General features: G+C 50.1%; 1 protein-coding gene across 2 annotated transcripts; it reads right to left on the bottom strand.

Moving 5' to 3' along the window:
* Positions 1 to 1,163: 1,163 nt before the first annotated feature.
* INPP5E (inositol polyphosphate-5-phosphatase E) lies at positions 1,164 to 17,262 on the bottom strand. 2 transcript variants are annotated; one of them, XM_077284805.1, is made up of 11 exons: positions 17,007 to 17,262; positions 14,406 to 15,232; positions 13,537 to 13,660; positions 9,306 to 9,403; positions 8,746 to 8,870; positions 7,972 to 8,091; positions 7,445 to 7,552; positions 7,032 to 7,193; positions 6,546 to 6,661; positions 3,642 to 3,778; positions 1,164 to 2,582 (listed from the first exon to the last, which is right to left on the bottom strand). In XM_077284805.1, exons 2-11 carry the CDS (start codon positions 15,098 to 15,100, stop codon positions 2,450 to 2,452), a joined length of 1,818 nt encoding a protein of 605 aa, XP_077140920.1. In that variant the 5' UTR covers positions 15,101 to 15,232; positions 17,007 to 17,262; the 3' UTR covers positions 1,164 to 2,449. The 2 variants fall into 2 exon arrangements, with proteins under 2 accessions (XP_077140920.1, XP_077140921.1); XM_077284806.1 differs by having other exon boundaries at positions 16,951 to 17,141.
* Between the last annotated feature and the right edge of the window lie 1,338 nt (positions 17,263 to 18,600).

Here is an 18,600-nt window from a genome sequence, read left to right as displayed (position 1 = left end):
AGAGGACAGGTCAAGAAGGAGGAGGATCGAGAACTGTCTGTTAGCTTTGGCTGTAAGTCATTAGTAATTTTTGTCAGGGCAGTTTCGGTGGAGTGGTGGGGGCGGAAGCCAGATTGGAGGTTGTCAAGGAGAGAGTTAGATGAGAGGTGGGAGGAAATTTGAGCATGGACATGCTGCTCAAGGAGTTTTGAAGCAAACGGGAGCAGTGATATGGGGCGGTAGCTGGGCATAGCAGTTGGGTCCAGGTTAGTTTTTTTGAGGATCGGTGTGATGGTGGCATGTTTGAAGGCAGAGGGGAAGGTACCAGAAGATAGCGATAGGTTGAAGAGATGGGTTAGGGCTGGAATGAGCATGTTAGTGAGGTTGGGGAGCAGGTGGGAGGGGATGGGGTCAAGTGCACAGGTGGTGAGGTGCGATTTGGAAAAGAGGCGAGTAAGCTCTCCTTCAGTGATGTTGGAGAGGGAAGTTATTAGGGAAGGGCAGAGGTCTGGTATATGGAGTGGTTGGGGTCGTGGAACAGTTAAGGTTTGCCTTGTTTGCCACCTACTTCAAAAACAAGATCGACCAAAGTCCTCGGAAGAGATGAGGGGGGTTGGAGGTGGCAGTAGTGGGCGGAGGAGGGAGGTAAATCATCAGTATCTGGTGACCGCTCATGGCCTCCATCATCAGTATCTGGTGACCGCTCTTCGCCTCCACCATCAGTATCTGGTGACCGCTCGTTGCTTCCATCACTTCTTCTCTGCCACCTGCTCATAATTTTTGAAGGGACTTCAGCAAAAGGTTATTGAAAGCTCTTGTAGAAGCTACCCCGGATCCTACAGTCTCTCCATGTGAATCCTAGACAGGCTAGATGATGTGAGATCAGGGATCTGTGGGGTCGGACCACCACTTCCAGGACTCTGTTCTTGGCTGCATGTTTGGGGGAGTTGTCCGGCTGCCGCATCCAATACCTCTGGCTGGTGTTAAGTATCTGACTCATGCACAAGCCTCGTACACAGATCATCTGGGGTCACTTCTCCAAGATGTTGGGAACAACCTCCTGCCGAGTTACTTCATAAACTGATTTATTTTGTTCATTCAATAGAAAACAACAAAATGCAAACTACCAATTAACATTTCTATTTTTGAAATCATTCTTACTTTGCAGAAGCATTAGACAGGTGTGGAAAAGAAAATGCTGCAAATTTATTTAAAAAGAAGTTACAATGGCCGTTATAGTCCATCTTCTCTGATCATTCTTTTTAGTGGTGTTGGGAAAACCTCTGAGCAGCGGCTGTGCGACATCCCGTCACTGTCAGCAGCAGGAGCTGCCGGGTGTGCGGATCCACTGTTGTGATACGGATCTGTGTAACGCAGCCGTGCGTCCCCCCAGCCTCGGTCTTCATCTTCTCCTCTGCTTCCTTGGGACTATCTGCTACCTTCTTTAAGATCCTTGGTGTCATGGACAATCCAGATCCTGAGGAGCAGCAATCTCCTGCAGAAATGTGAGGGTCGTACATTCAGACGTCACTACTATGCAACGATCCCTAAATATTCGGATTCTAAGGTAAAAGGAATGTGAACCATAACTGAGGACGGTAACTGGCATTTCATGAATGGATCTTCTCTATGGACCAATATATGGAGGATCTCCCCCAGTGTCACCCACCAGCAGACTCTGGAGCTCCATGCTGTGGGAAATGGACTCAAACCCCTCCCGTGTCAGGTGACATTTACAGGAGATCATAAAGCTCCTCTTTGTGACGCGAGTCATTGGCCGCCTCTCTGCTGGGAGCAGGCCCCCCTTTTCCAGCAGTAGGACCCCCAATGTGCTTCTCTTGACTGAACCATAATCCTCCAATACAATTTCTAAGCGACTTTGTGTTTTGGTTCTCCTTCACTATGCATATGAATGCGGTCAGTGAATGCAAATATTCGTGTTAGCAACTTGTCCTGCTTACAGCGGTGAGGACTGGTCACAATGTGTCGGTGAAGGTAGACTTGGCGGCACGTCTCCTTTCATAGACTTCAGGCCGATGGCTCTTCCCTACAGTGACACATTGGAGCGTACTCAGCAGCTGTGTAGGCAGGACAGGCTCAGGAAGGACTTTCAGGTTCTAGATCTCAATAAATGGACACTATTTCTCACTGTGTCCAAGCTGCTGACAGTAGGTGAGTGGCACTGGAATATCAGAGACCACAGAGGCGGAGTTGTTCCAGATAAATATCTATTTACATATATTACAAAATAATATGAGCAGAAGGCCCAGGAATGATTGCAGGGTGCAGAGCGCCCTCTTCAGGCTTGTGGTGAGATGGCAGCACTGCAGACAGTGATTCAGACTCCATTTTGCTGATTCCAAGGCTCCACAATCGATAATTGCAGAGTCTCTTTGCCCCAGGGGAGGGGTGAGGACATTCCCATTGCAGGCAGCACGGTGTTTCTTCCTCTGATCAGCGCGGCCTCCTGTCAGGAGATGGCGCAGACGCTGCTGTTTTTTTGGTTTTTCACGGCGTGCCGTTTCTGCAGCTCTCGGGAGATTCTCCTTTTGATGCCCAGTAGATACAACTCGCGGTCAAAGAGTCCGGCCGCCAGGGGGATGCTGCAAGGAGGAAGACACGGGCAACATTACACTGCTCAAAGAGCCAATACTTAAAGACGGGTAATATGGACGCAGATGGGGGAGAAATCAGATGTGTGCCGTCGCGCGTACTTATCTTACAAGGAACACCAACGGTGAAAAGATATGTGCCAGAGAGTGGACTAATCCTCATTTATTTCAGGAACCTAAACATAGACAGGACAGTTCAGTCAGCAAAACCAGTGTGTTTTGACCAGAAAGTCTGAATGATTGTCTCAACCATGACTTTCTGGTGAAAACACATGGGTTTTGTTGACTAAACTGTCCTGTCTAGATTTAGGTTCCTGAAATAAAAGTGAAGATTTTAGTCCACTCACGCAGGGCCAGATATCTTTTCACCGTCTGACAAGCGCATGTGGCTATAAGCCTGTAGGAGCATTATACTGCAAGACTGATGAGCTGGAGCCCCCATTCTCTGCATTTCTTACAATGAAGGGTTACTGAAAATAACAGGGTGCGTAGACCCCCATTATCATATCATTGGGGGTCCAGACACAGATGTATAGCCACTGACCTCATGAAAAATCTTCTTAACCCCCCTGAGAGCTGAATCGGGTCCGGATCCTCCCCAGCAGACACGGGTGGGTAATTTGTTACTGTATCAGCCCGGTCTCATAGGGAGCCATGCAGCTGTGCGAGCAGGACTAGTATTCAGCCTCTGGATGGTAGTAATGCGATTTCTGATGGGTCCACCCACTGGCATTAACTAGTTCTCAGGGGACAACTACTTTTATTCATTTGTCTGCTGATCGGTGGGGATCTAACCATTGGGCTCTGCACCAAGCAGCGGAACACGGCAAATCTTTCCCCACCGCCGCTCCATTCATTCTCTATAGTGCTGCGCTTGGTTTTTCAGGAAGTGAAAGAGAATAAACAGCGGTGGTCGAGCATGTACACTAGTGGGGACAGGAGTGCCTCATTCTGCCTCACACAGGGGTCCTGTGGATAAATGTTGAACAGTTGTCCACTGAGAATTAGATATCACAGCACAGACCCCGGGGGGCGTCAATTATTACTTACTTGTCTCGGCCGGGTCTGATCCTCACTTGAAATAATCCGAATACAGGCCTGTGGTCGGAGGTCTTCACCAGGGAGCAGGAGGCATACTTCAGGACGCGGATATCGCCCTTATTCCGGCTCTTGTACACCACCCGATCCTGCAGACAGCCAGAGATTAGTGTGCAGCCTGTAGTCCCCCCCAATACTGCAGTACATCACTAACTGAGGTAACGGTGGTTATATTAGAGGGTGGCTATGTGCGGCCACCTCCATTACCTCACACAGGATGAACTGACATGATGTTTGAAGGGGCAACTTGAGCAGGAGGACGTGCCCAGTGTGAGAGGCTATGACCCTTTCACCATATGAAGCCCCTTCTGGAAAAACAGCAGTTTTGTCTATTAGGATGGGTGTAATGTTACATTTGAATTGCAAACAAAAAAGGTGTGTAATCTAGATATAATATTGATTTGGAGGAAACCTGGCTAGACAATCTAGTATAAGGTGACACCAGAGCTGCTTTTTCCAGGAGTCCACAAGTGGACACGCCCTTTATAAGGGTATGTGCACACGTTGCGGATTCTGCTGCAGATTTTTCCGCAGCGGATTTTTCCGCAGCGGATTTGGAAAATCCGCAGTGCAAAACCACTGCGGTTTTCACTGCAGATTTTCTTGCGGTTTCTTCTGCGGATTCCTCTGCGGGTTTTCAACTGCACTTTCCTATTGGTGCTGGTTGAAAACCGCTGCGGAATCCGCACAAAGAATTGACATGCTGCGTTTCCGCGCGGATTTTTCCGCAGCATGTGCACAGCGTTTTTTTTTTCCCATAGGTTTACATGGTACTGTAAACTTTGGGAAAACTGCTGCAGATCCGCAGCGTCGGATCCGCAGCGTGTGCACATACCCTAATAGTTTTCCAATGTTTCCATGTATCTGTTGTAACAGTGCTGCTCTCTTGGGAGCGATCTGAGGTGTTTCAGGAACCATTTCTATTTAAAGTCCAGCTGGTTATTTCATTTCTCATAAACCACATCACAGGAAACTCAAATACAGCCTTTGTCCGGTATAAAGCAAAAAGTCCATACAATAGTGCTGGATAACCCGCCTGGGTTACACTCCAGCTTCTTAGATCTTTAGCAAAGGCACTCAATCCAGGAGATCTGCACACCTCCATACACACTGACATGTGTGAGACAAACAGGTCTCATTTTACACAGTGAGCCACACCCAGGGGTGGAGATATGGTGAGCAGCCTCCCTCCCAACACTTCAGCTGCTCATAATCAACCTGTCATGGCCGATTAACCCCTTTTAGCTCTATATGTACTAAAGCATTACTCCAGGTTTATCGCCCATCCACTATGTGTCTAACAGCCACCTTGCACTGTATAATACACTTTTTCTGAGTTGAGGTGGTTGGGGGTCTCCAGTGTAAAATCTAGTATACGATATGGTTTGCGCTCCGCTGTGGTGGGGATGGCGCTGCCAGTATACACTGTAGACAGAAATTACAGGTCACAGGACTAACAGAAAAATAGATTCAACTAGAGCACGCTGAATTTTTTATCATTAAATAATATCGATGCAAGTTTGGTATTTCCATAATTATTCTGACCCGCAGATTCATGATTCTAGGTCATTCTTACCACAGAATGAACGCAAGAAAAACCAAAAGGCAAAAAAAAAGTGTTAGACATGCTTTTTTTTTTTTTTTTTTAACATTACATCCCACTTGGATTTTTTTTGTACATTATGTGGTAAAACAGATGTCGTCATTCAAAACAAGAACTATTCCCCCAAAAAACAAGCTCTTATACCACTATCGACAGACAAATGATGCTAATGGCTCTAGAATGAAGAGGAAAAAATGGAAGTTATAAAAAGAAAAACTGGCAGCGATGATGAGGGGTAAGAGGAGGAGCAGTAAGCTGTAGTTTAAAAATTCACTGGATAGTTTGGGAGTAAAAACCTATATAAAAATAAAGCGCTCGGAGCGACGCAGGCGGAGGTCACGCCGTCGGGAGCAGCGCAGGCGGAGGTCACGCCGTCGGGAGCAGCGCAGGCGGAGGTCACGCCGTCGGGAGCAGCGCAGGCGGAGGTCACGCCGTCGGGAGCAGCGCAGGCGGAGGTCACGCCGTCGGGAGCAGCGCAGGCAGAGGTCACGCCGTCGGGAGCAGCGCAGGCGGAGGTCACGCCGTCGGGAGCAGCGCAGGCAGAGGTCACGCCGTCGGGAGCAGCGCAGGCAGAGGTCACGCCGTCGGGAGCAGCGCAGGCGGAGGTCACGCCGTCGGGAGCAGCGCAGGCAGAGCTCACGCCGTCGGGAGCAGCGCAGGCAGAGCTCACGCCGTCGGGAGCAGCGCAGGCAGAGGTCACGCTGTCGGGAGCAGCGCAGGCAGAGGTCACATGATCCAGAGGCAGGGCCACACAATGCAGAGCTCCTGCTCTCCAACACCTTCACTGACCCAGTACTGTCAGGTATTGCAGTGGGGGAGGAGCTAGCCAGTGTAACTGTCAGAGGAAAGGCTCTGGATCGCATGTCTCCTCCCACAGTGAGCCAAACACCTAATTTGTATATAAACAAGGAAAATGTTCTATCCAGCAGATTTCTAAACCTATGGCTTCTGTTAGAGCAGTGTTCCCCAAATCCGGTCCTCAAGAGCCACCAACAGGTCATGTTTTCAGGATTTCCTTAGTATTGCCCAGGTGATAATTGCATCACCTTCACAGACAATAATTCCATCACCTGTGCAATACTAAGGAAATCCTGAAGACATGACCTGTTGGTGGCTCTTGAGGACCGGAGTTGGGGAACACTGTGTTAGGGTAATGACTCCTACAAGGACGTCTATTCATTTTGATACCAAGTTGAGCGCTTTAACATATGACACATATGAGGGGGTTCAGGTCCCCCCAGCTTTTCTCTTACCGTATAGGACGGTGTTCTCTGCTTGGATGTGCTGTCATAATCGTCACAGCCGATGTCAAACTTATACGTGGGGAGAAACTGAATAGCAGCCTCTTCAAATCCCTTAAATATGGACCCTGGACAGAAAGAGAAATACTAAGCTTATGAGAGTGCGCAGGAGGAGCAGCATTCGGCGTCTCCCTGTAATCAGAGGCTGAGCAGATGGCGGCCTGCGCTCATTTTCCAGCTCAGATTTGTTCACCTGCACCTCGGTCTCCTCTTTCCTAATCCATGACTTTTGCTGACGGCGTAACGGCTTTGTGAGACGCCCCTAAATCCTACGTCTGTCTGCAGCGGGGGAAGGGTGCACTGCAGTATATACCAATCTGTTATTGTACATTTGTTACAAGGTTACTGCTCCGCTGCTGCGATTCTCGCTCATATGAACTTTCACCACTGAAGATGCGAAAAAATGAAATAATAAATTAGCGTCCAATCCACCATTACCGTCGTTCATCTCTTTGATCAGCTGGTCGTACTGCAGCAGCCGCGACATATCTAGGTCCGGTTTACGTTGTAAAATGGAGTTCACTCCTGAACGATCTTTGTTCAAACGGAAGTTGAAGTCACCGAACCAGAAAACTTCATCAAAGCGGCTTGTAACATCCACTGGAAGGGCAAGCAGAGGAGACACACGGTTGGGGTGACCAATGTCAGATGGAGAAGAAATTATCATCCATGCAGGAACAATCTGTGCATCCCCTTATACAGTGCCATCATTCACTACTTCTGGAGCCTTCCAATATTACTACACTGCCTCTAGAGGCAGAAGGTGGAAGTACAGCTCATCAGGTATCACGCGGGGTGTGCGGTTGCAGACTAATGAGCAGAACAAGACACCGGGGACTGATCGTACTCACAGGGATTGGAGCGGTACGGGTTGGTGTCAGGAATATTACGAGGTAGTGCCAAACCCTCAACTATTTTCTTGTAGTCGAGGATCCTCTCGATGACTTTGCCATCTCCGGCTGCCAACAGAAACACTCAGATCAGAATGGACGGACACAGGGTTCGCCTTCAGAGTTTTTACTGAATGGCTCATAAATAACCAGATCATTATTTTCTCATCCTCTCATATCAAAATCTCTGGTTGCTGCCACTGAATTAACAAGAAATTGTCACTAATACCAAGAAGCTAAAACTATTTTCTCGCCTTGTTCTCTCACACAGATGAGAGTCTGTTACAATGTATCTGAGGACGCAACCCCACAGTAATGAGCAGGGCTAGGTCCGCAGAGGATTTAAGCGTTGGACTACAAACAAGAATGTTCCCATTCACTGACAACAAGCAGAGCTCCTTAGAATGGACAGAGCAGAAAGTCTATTAGAAGGTGCATAGTCATTATTGGGTCGAGCGTCACACACAGCAGCTTGGACATATTCTTACATGTGAAATGCGACGTAATCAAGAGGAAGGAGGTTCCGAAAAAAGTGAAGGACACGGCGAGGGCTCCCTTGGTTTTGATCTGTGAGACGATCCGTGTGGTGACCGTGGCATATTCCACTTCTACAGAAGAAAACACATCAGAATCAATACACACAGGGATAGGATCCCATCACACTGTCCTGCTGGCGCCTCCAAAGCTTTAGGACCTCCTGTAAAATCCACACATTGTGTACAGCAGCATACCTTCAATCCAACCCGTCAGTGCTGGATTATCTGATGTGCTGGATTGCTGGTATGCCCTTAGAAAAGTCTACAGACCTCAAACATTCGGAATGGCCCCAGAACTCCTTATAAAGTAATTGTCATTAAAGATGAGCGAGTAAATTCCTAGGACCCTGGAACAATGGTCAGGTCAGTAGTCCGTAGCCACTAAATAGGAGCCCAGTGAACCTCCTCCTACCCGCAGGCATCAAGGGCACCTCTTTTGATTTGCTGGCTCAGCAAGACATCACCTCAATAGGGTAAAGCCAGGCCTACAATGAGGTGCCCAGGATACCTGCAGGTAGGAGGTTCACTTCTGGTGACCATGAACTATGAACATGGCTGATTGTCCAGGGTCCTTTAAATGTTCATGTCTAGTTTCTGTGCACTGGCCCCTCTCTGCTAATGACCCCTGCACCTCCCAAGCCTATGGACACTTGCCGGCTGCTTTCTCTGTGATATGAGCTGATCACAGAAGACCCACATGTGGAAAGAAGTGAGAACAGATCTTACCAGAGCAGAACCAGATCAGGTCTCGTCGGATGAAGACTGACAGGTAGAGGACGCCATGAGCACTGGAGTGGAGCAGCACGTAATGTGGTCCCAGGGTCTCCTGGAGTCGGACCTCCCACTCCCGCCTGTAAATACACACAAGGGTCACAATCTAAGAGACTACTTAATGGCTGTGCCGCTAGGAAATGGCGGCTTCGGTCACAACTACCCACAGCAATGAAAGGACGGAGCCCCCAGGACAGAGTGTGAGATAGCAACCACAAGAACAAGTGTGCACAGCGATGTAGATGGTGGCTTCACTCCACATTCTATGTCACGGTTACAGGTAGAAGTGTCATGGGATATAGGCACAGCTTCAGGCGATGGGAATACTCCGCTTTACTGTACAGAGTGTATCACACTGAAACATAGATTCTCCCTCACAAATACAGCGCTGCTCAGTGGCCATGTGTGGTACTGCAGATCTGTCATGTTCACATGAATCACAGACAAATGTGATAACAAAAGAGAGCAGATACGATTCTCCAATCTCACAGATATAAAATGATTGGGGCACTGACCGGTCCGGGCTTCCTTCTTGGACGCCAATAACATACATGTCTTGTGCAAAATCATCATCTGACGGCAGCAAGAAATCATCCAGGGTCTCCGGGAGCTCCTGCATGAAGCAGAGGGGAAGAAACTTCACACACAAGGATACATGAACCCACGTCTGTATAACCCCACGTTACCCTGAATGTCTGCAGACTAATGTGAATATTGACTGAGAGATATACAACTACACCCACCACAAGCAATTGTATCAAAGAATAATACAATGCAAGTCGTGTGTTACTGCGGAACATCAGCAGCTTTCATACATCCTGGGTAATGCAGGAAACAAGTGAGGTATCAGAAAACCCATTATTCTGGCATCTGATAATCCGTAATTAGCTTATGATTCTGGATGCATGCCTCCTGAGTGTCAGAGGAGCATCAGTACAGATACCCCGGGGTAAGAAGGCACAGAGGAACCTCACTACTGATATCCTGGGGTAAGAGGGCACAGAAGGGCATCACTACCGATATCCCGGGGTAAGAGGGCACAGAAGAGCATCACTACTGATATCCCGGTGTAGGAGGGCACAGAAGAACATCACTACTGATATCCCGGGGTAAGAGGGCACAGAAGAGCATGACTACTGATATCCTGAGGTAAGAGGGGACAGAAGAGCATCACTACTGATATCCTGGGGTAAGAGGGCACAGAAGAGCATCACTACTGATATCCTGGGGTAAGAGGGCACAGAAGAGCATCACTACTGATATCCCGGGGTAAGAGGGCACAGAAGAGCATCACTACTGATATCCTGGGGTAAGAGGGCACAGAAGAGCATCACTACTGATATCCTGGGGTAAGAGGGCACAGAAGAGCATGACTACTGATATCCTGGGGTAAGAGGGCACAGAAGAGCATGACTACTGATATCCTGGGGTAAGAGGGCACAGAAGAGCATCACTACTGATATCCTGGGGTAAGAGGGCACAGTACAGCAACACTACCGATATCCCAGGGTAAGAAAGCACAGAGGAACGTCACTACTGATATCCCGGGGTAAGAGGGCACAGAGGAGCATCACTACCGATATCCCGGGGTAAGAGAGCACAGAGGAACCTCACTACTGATATCCCGGGGTAAGAAGGCACAAAAAAGCATCACTACCGATTTCCAGGGGTAAGAGAGCACAGAGGAGCGCCACTACTGATAACCCAGGGTAAGAGAGCACAGAAGAGCGTCACTACTGATATCCTGGGGTAAGGGGGCACCGATGAACGTCACTACTGATACCCTGGGGTAAGAGAGCACAGAAGAGCGTCACTACTGATATCCTGAGGTAAGAAAGCACAGAGGAATGTGACTACTGATATCCCGGGGTAAGAGGGCACAGAAGAGCGTCACTATTGATATCCCGGGTGCAACCCCCGACCTACTGTCTCCTTCCCCACAATCCTGTAGAATGTAAGCCCGCAAGGGCAGGGTCCTCTCCCCGCTGTATCAGACTGTCATTGTTAGTTTTGCTTACTGTAAGTGATATTTGTATTTTGATGTAACCCCTTCTCATGTAAAGCACCATGGAATTAATGGTGCTATATAAATAAATAATAATGATGGCACAGAAGAGCATCACTACTGATATCCTGGGGTAAGAGGGCACAGATGAACATCACTACTGATATCCCAGGGTAAGAGAGCACCGAGGAGTGTCACTACTGATATCCCGGGGTAAGAGGGCACAGATGAACATTCCTACTGATATCCCGGGGTAAGAAAGCACAGAGGACTGTCAACTACTGATATCCTGAGGTAAGAGAGCACAGAGGAACGTCACTACTGATATCCTGAGGTAAGAGAGCACAGGAGAGCGTCACTACTGATATCCTGAGGTAAGAGGACACCGATGAACTTCACTACTGATACCCCGGGGTAAGAGAGCACAGAAGAGCGTCACTACTGATATCCCGGTGTAAGAGGGCACAGAAGAACATCACTACTGATATCCCGGGGTAAGAGGGCACAGAAGAGCATCACTACTGATATCCTGGGGTAAGAGGGCACAGAACAGCATGACTACTGATATCCTGGGGTAAGGGGGCACAGAAGAGCATCACTACTGATATCCTGGGGTAAGAGGGCACAGAAGAGCATCACTACTGATATCCTGAGGTAAGAGGGCACAGAAGAGCATCACTACTGATATCCTGGGGTAAGAGGGCACAGAAGAGCATCACTACTGATATCCTGGGGTAAGAGGGCACAGAAGAGCATGACTACTGATATCCTGGGGTAAGAGGGCACAGAAGAGCATGACTACTGATATCCTGGGGTAAGAGGGCACAGAAGAGCATCACTACTGATATCCTGGGGTAAGGGGGCACAGAGGAACGTCACTACTGATATCCCGGGGTAAGAGGGCACAGAGGAATGTAACTACTGATACCCCAGGGTAAGAGAGCACATAGGAACGTCACTACTGATATCCCGAGGTAAGAGGGCACAGATGAATGTAACTACTGATATCCTGGGGTAAGAGGGCACCGATGAACGTCACTACTGATACCCCAGAGGAACATCACTACTGACACCCCGGGGTAAGAGAGCACAGGGGAGCGTCACTACTGATATCCCGGGGTAAGAAAGCACAGAGGACTGTCACTACTGATATCCTGAGGTAAGAGAGCACAGAGGAACGTCACTACTGATATCCTGAGGTAAAAGAGCACAGAAGAGCGTCACTACTGATATCCTGAGGTAAGAAAGCACAGAGGAACGTCACTACTGATATCCTGAGGTAAGAGAGCACAGGAGAGCGTCACTACTGATATCCTGAGGTAAGAGGGCACCGATGAACGTCACTACTGATACCCCGGGGTAAGAGAGCACAGAAGAGCGTCACTACTGATATCCCGGGGTAAGAGAGCACAGAAGAGCGTCACTACTGATATCCCGGTGTAAGAGGGCACAGAAGAACATCAGTACTGATATCCCGGGGTAAGAGGGCACAGAAGAGCATCACTACTGATATCCCGGGGTAAGAGGGCACAGAAGAGCATGACTACTGATATCCTGGGGTAAGAGGGCACAGAAGAGCATCACTACTGATATACTGGGGTAAGAGGGCACAGAAGAGCATCACTACTGATATCCTGAGGTAAGAGGGCAAAGAAGAGCATCACTACTGATATCCCGGGGTAAGAGGGCACAGAGGAATGTAACTACTGATATCCTGGGGTAAGAGGGCACCGATGAACGTCACTACTGATTCCCCAGGGTAAAAGAGCACAGAGGAACATCACTACTGACACCCCGGGGTAAGAGAGCACAGAGGAGCGTCACTACTGATATCCCGGGGTAAGAGAGCACAGAGGAGCGTCACTACTGATATTCCGGGGTAAGAGGGCACAGAGGAATGTAACTACTGATATCCTGGGGTAAGAGGGCACAGAGAAGCGTCACCACTGATATCCCGGGGTAAGAGAGCACAGAGGAACGTCACTACTGATATTGCGGGGTAAGAGGGCACAGAGGAACGTCAATACTGATATCCCAGAATAAGGCGACATCATGTGCAGAGAACACGAGGAATCAGAAAGTGCATCATGCTATAAAGAGTTAAGGGCCTGACACCCCAGGGACGGCACAATTCTCAGTACAGGAAAGACTGTATTTATAGCCTCCCCTGGATGGTATCGGTAAATATAGAGCGTAGCGTAAGAAATGGAAAGAGTTTCTTATACTCATGACAAAAACAAGGAGTCCGAATAATGAATTACAGTAGAACAAAATCCCAGCTGAGCCCCGCACATAGGAGCCAAGTAAGGGACCTAATTATTAAAGGAACAGTTATTAGAGGAGGGAGATGTTACATCAGTGACAGCCCCATCTACACCTCTGCTTGCAGCGCCGATATCTGTTACGGGGATGGGGGGACTCTGGGCACCTGTGGTTATAGCAGTTAAGTGTACATGATCTATGTTATTATGGGGGCAGTGGCATTTTCCTCGCTGTCCTGCAGCCTGCGGATCTCCGACACCTCGTCCAAAGAAGTCAATTACATTACAGAAAACAGTGGCGGGTGGGGGGATGCAGCTGCAGCATCTCTGCCTCAGAGTCTATGTGATACTCATGCTGTGAAGTGAGAGGGATAACAGCAGCGTGGAGACATCTGATTGGTCAGAGAACCCTAGCAAGAGCCCACTCACTCAACAGGCATGCGCAATTCTGCGGTTTCTGCGCCATCCTCCTCGTCTCACCTTGCGTCCCTGCATGTTCCACGTAGCAATGAAAACTCGCAGCAGCCTCTCTGGGAAATATCGATCTAGTTCCTCAGCTCCGAGCAACGCGCCGCTGGCCAAGAGACTCCCCTCCAAATAACTCCTGAGAAGACAGGAAACAGTCTGCAGTGGTCTTAGGGGGATCATCAAATACCTGTGAGGTCTGTATGTAGCCGAATGTCCCACCATGCACGGATGCAGCACACATCCTTATATTACACAGCTTCTAGTCACTTATTGGGGGCACATGATTACAATAAAGAAAGTTGCAGACACTTTTTTATTTTTGAGAAATTGAGAACTGTGAAGTATTTTAGGTTTAATTGTAACTTCACATAGATGACACCGGGGAGGAATGAGCACATCACCCGCAGAGATCTCCAAATCTCACATACAGCGATTCATTATAGGGACTGACCAGCATGCCCAAAAAGCAACCAGCAAAGGCCCATCCCCACCTTTCTCCACTGCCCTGTAGCAATAACATCATGTACATCCAAGTGAACGCTGCAGCCAATCACTGGTCTTGACACTGATGCTAGCAGCATGAGGAGGCTGCAGTGGTCATGTGGAAGACATCATGGCCGCCCCCCATGGGTCACTTATCTCAACTTTCAATTACATCTGTAATTTATTAAAATATTGAACCCATTAAAAAATAAATGAAGGGGCCGCAGAGTTCAATATTGCAGGCATGAGCCCCGAAATAAAAGCACATCTAGATGCATGTTTATATTTCTCACATGGGGCAACATATGGCCATACGGATTCCAAACACAGGTATCCCCCCGAGCTGAATACAAATAATCCCGGGCACACTGCGCCCCAGTTTTCGAGGGTTGCCTCACCTGTTGCGGACATCCTTGGAGCGGAGGGGGGTGAGAAGGCTGTAGGTGCTTTTCATGGACTCATTGGAGTGGAGGTCGCAGCCTGCACCGTTCAGTCGTGTGTCGCCCAGGCTGCTGCTATGGCGGAGAAGCTGCTGGTGCTTATAATCCCTGTAATCCAGCTCCATCCTATTAGTCGTCCTCTGTGTCCTCAGACTCGTGTTGGCTTCTAACTGGGGGAGAAGCTGCAGGGGCTTGGTGTGTGCGAGACAAGGTTTATGACTGATTTTTGGGAACCTTGACACCATGCTGGCCTGCAAGTGACTGGTTCCTGATGACTCAGCTGCCAGATCCTCGAGAGCAGAGGCTTCCTGGAGAGACCCTGTAGAGGAGCCACTTTCATTAGGGTCCGTTAAGCTCCCCTGACTCGCCTTAAACCTCCGGCGCCAGCTCTGGTCATCCAGGGAGAAGGCTCGTTCCAGTCTTCGCTGACGCGGCTTTGGTCTGATGGGGGGTTTGGGTATAACATGATTTGTAAAGTTCTTACTGAGCAGCGGAGCGTCATCCGTCTGCTGCTCTATCCAGTCCCTGATCTCCTGCTCTTTGTTTATGGTCAGGTCAGAGCCATCCATCATCACATCATCATCCACCAAGACACGTCCCAGGTCAGAAGACTGAGAGGTTTGAGACATCTTCACTTCCATTCTTGTGGGCATAATGGTTGCAGGTTACAGCTTATTAATGTCCCTGACATGCATGAAGGAAAGACAAACCGAGCTCCGGCCACAGATCAGGGGCTCCATCCTGAGGAGGGTGAGGACTACTGGCATCACTGCACAGGGCAGGATCTGCAATGAGAGACATGAGACTATCAGCCCTCACAGGTTCCTATAGATACGGACGCTCCGCACACAGGACTCGGGGGGGAAACTCCGACTAATGCTCAGTTATTCTCTGCACTACTGAGGTAATCAGGACGGAGTCCCCTCGGACAACACCCCGACACCCCCAAATAGAGGAACACCTCACTTAAAACTTTACATCAGGGGGTCAGTAGTGACCACAGCACGAGAATGTCAGGATCTGTACAATCCCGGACACACAAACTGGATGATGATGGGGGTCATTGTCCTTTCCACCAACTACAGCCATAACCAGGGGAACAAATGGAGTACCAAGAGAAACAACAGATAAGAGGTGGGGGTGCAAATGACATCTTCCTCCCGCAGACATCGGGGTGACCGGAGCCTCCCGCAGACTTCTGGGTGACCACTGCCTCCCGCAGACATCGGGGTGAGACCATTGCCTCCCGCAGACATCGGGGTGAGACCATTGCCTCCCGCAGACATCGGGGTGAGACCATTGCCTCCCGCAAACATCGGGGTGAGACCATTGCCTCCCGCAAACATCGGGGTGAGACCATTGCCTCCCGCAAACATCGGGGTGAACACTGCCTCCTTCAGACATCGGGGTGACCACTGCCCCCCTCAGACATCGGGGTGACCACTGCCCTCCTCAGACATCGGGGTGACCACTGCCTCCTTCAGACATCAGGGTGACCACTGCCCCCCTCAGACATCGGGGTGACCACTGCCCTCCTCAGACATCGGGGTGAACACTGCCTCCTTCAGACATCGGGGTGACCACTACCCCCCGCAGACATCGGGGAGAGACCACTGCCACCAGCAGACATCGGGGTGACCACTGCCTCCCGCAGACATCGGGGTGACCACTGCCTCCTTCAGACATCGGGGTGAACACTGCCCCCTGCAGACATCGGGGAGAGACCACTGCCCTCCTCAGACATCGGGGTGAACACTGCCTCCTTCAGACATCGGGGTGACCACTGCCCCCCGCAGACATCGGGGAGAGGCCACTGCCCTCCTCAGACATCGGGGTGAACACTGCCTCCTTCAGACATCGGGGTGAACACTGCCCCCCGCAGACATCGGGGTGAGACCACTGCCCTCCTCAGACATCGGGGTGAACACTGCCCCCCGCAGACATCGGGGAGAGACCACTGCCCTCCTCAGACATCGGGGTGAACACTGCCTCCTTCAGACATCGGGGTGACCACTGCCCCCCGCAGACATCGGGGAGAGGCCACTGCCACCAGCAGACATCGGGGTGACCACTGCCTCCCGCAGACATCGGGGTGACCACTGCCTCCTTCAGACATCGGGGTGAACACTGCCCCCCGCAGACATCGGGGTGAGACCACTGCCTCCCGCAGACATCGGGGTGACCACTGCCTCCTTCAGACATCGGGGTGACCACTGCCTACTTCAGACATCGGGGTGACCACTGCCCCCCTCAGACATCGGGGTGACCACTGCCCCCCTCAGACATCGGGGTGACCACTGCCTCCTTCAGACATCGGGGTGACCACTGCCCCCCTCAGACATCGGGGTGACCACTGCCTCCTTCAGACATCGGGGTGACCACTGCCCCCCGCAGACATCGGGGTGAGACCACTGCCTCCTTCAGACATCGGGGTGAGCACTGCCTCCCGCAGACATCGGGGTGAACACTGCCCCCCGCAGACATCGGGGTGACCTCTCCTCACCAGTCACTTCACCTCAGTCGCAGCCCCAGGTCTCTGCTCGCTGATATTACACTCACCGCCGAGTACTCCGGGTGACCAAACCCCACATCCCGCACCTAGTAACCAGCACAATGAGCGTCTTAGAGACGAGAAAACCAGCAGACTGCCCACAGCGGCCCCTAGGGGTGGGAGGAAGTCACCACACATTCTGCACACAGCGGCATCTGGAGGTAGGAGAAGGTCACCGCACAGACTGCGCACAGCGGCCTCTGGAGGTGGGAGGAGATCATCGCTCTCATAGCCGCAACTGTTGGTGTGATGGGGTCACTGCACAGAGGCCCCGTCTATAGAGGGCGCATTTATTTGCGCTGGCCGCTTATTAGAGCGGTGTTCATTGCTGGATATCGTATAATACCCCTTTATTAATAAGTCCCGGGATAAGGATAACAAATATGAAAAAAAACCTTTACCTTACTGATCGGATGTTTATCCCCAGTCAGCGTCACTGCCAACCTTTCTCTACCTTTATGTGACATTTTCCATTCTCTCACTGTCGCCTTGTTCTGTCCAGATCAGACATGGAGGTTTCTAGCATGCCAAAACTGCAGCAAAAAGACACAGGGAAAACATGCTTTTTTTACTGCAGCTTCTCTCCTGCCAAGAGATCAGGTTTTGCTGCAGAAAAAAATGCTGAAAATACACCTGGTGTGAACTTACCCTAAAGATTAGGAGCAAATTCTGCCTTCCTCATAATCCTCAGGCAGCGCCTGGAAGGATTAATGACACATTTCCTGAAAAGAAGAGACATATTAATTAGCAATTCATTAGAATTAAGCCAATTATCCAATCATATCCCTCTACAAAAATATTCCTAAAGCGAGGGGGAGATGTTTTTTTTCTCTGTTCTGAAGCCGGATCGTTGAAGCCTCGTAGCGGGGTAAAGGTCCATACACAGGTCAGCCCTCTATACAGGGAATTTCTCCTGTCCCTATGGCGGGGTAGAGGTCCATACACAGGTCAGCCCTCTATACAGGGAGTTTCTCCTGACCCTATGGCGGGGTAGAGGTCCATACACAGGTCAGCCCTCTATACAGGGCGTTTCTCCTGTCCCTATGGCGGGGTAGAGGCCCATACACAGGTCAGCCCTCTATACAGGGAGTTTCTCCTGACCCTATGGCGGGGTAGAGGTCCATACACAGGTCAGCCCTCTATACAGGGCGTTTCTCCTGTCCCTATGGCTGGGTAGAGGTCCATACACAGGTCTGCCCTCTATACAGGGATTTTCTCCTGTCCCTATGGCTGGGTAGAGGTCCATACACAGGTCAGCCCTCTATACAGGGAGTTTCTCCTGACCCTATGGCGGGGTAGAGGTCCATACACAGGTCTGCCCTCTATACAGGGAGTTTCTCCTGACCCTATGGCGGGGTAGAGGTCCATACACGGGTCAGCCCACTATACAGGGAGTTTCTCCTGACCCTATGGTGGGGTAGAGGTCCATACACAGGTCTGGCCTCTATACAGGGAGTTATGACTGACCTTATGGCTGCTTCCACATTATACCTCATTATTAGTTTGTGTGCAGTCTCATAAAGACTGCTGTGGAATTATTAGATGTGATGAGCCTCTGGATGTACTAAAATATTTCCACAATGTCCCTAGCTTTGTATTCTG

Source organism: Ranitomeya variabilis, chromosome 2 (genome assembly GCF_051348905.1).
Source record: "Ranitomeya variabilis isolate aRanVar5 chromosome 2, aRanVar5.hap1, whole genome shotgun sequence".
NCBI lineage: Eukaryota > Metazoa > Chordata > Amphibia > Anura > Dendrobatidae > Ranitomeya > Ranitomeya variabilis.
Note: the sequence above shows the minus strand (reverse complement) of the source record. Positions and strands in the feature narration are given on the sequence as shown.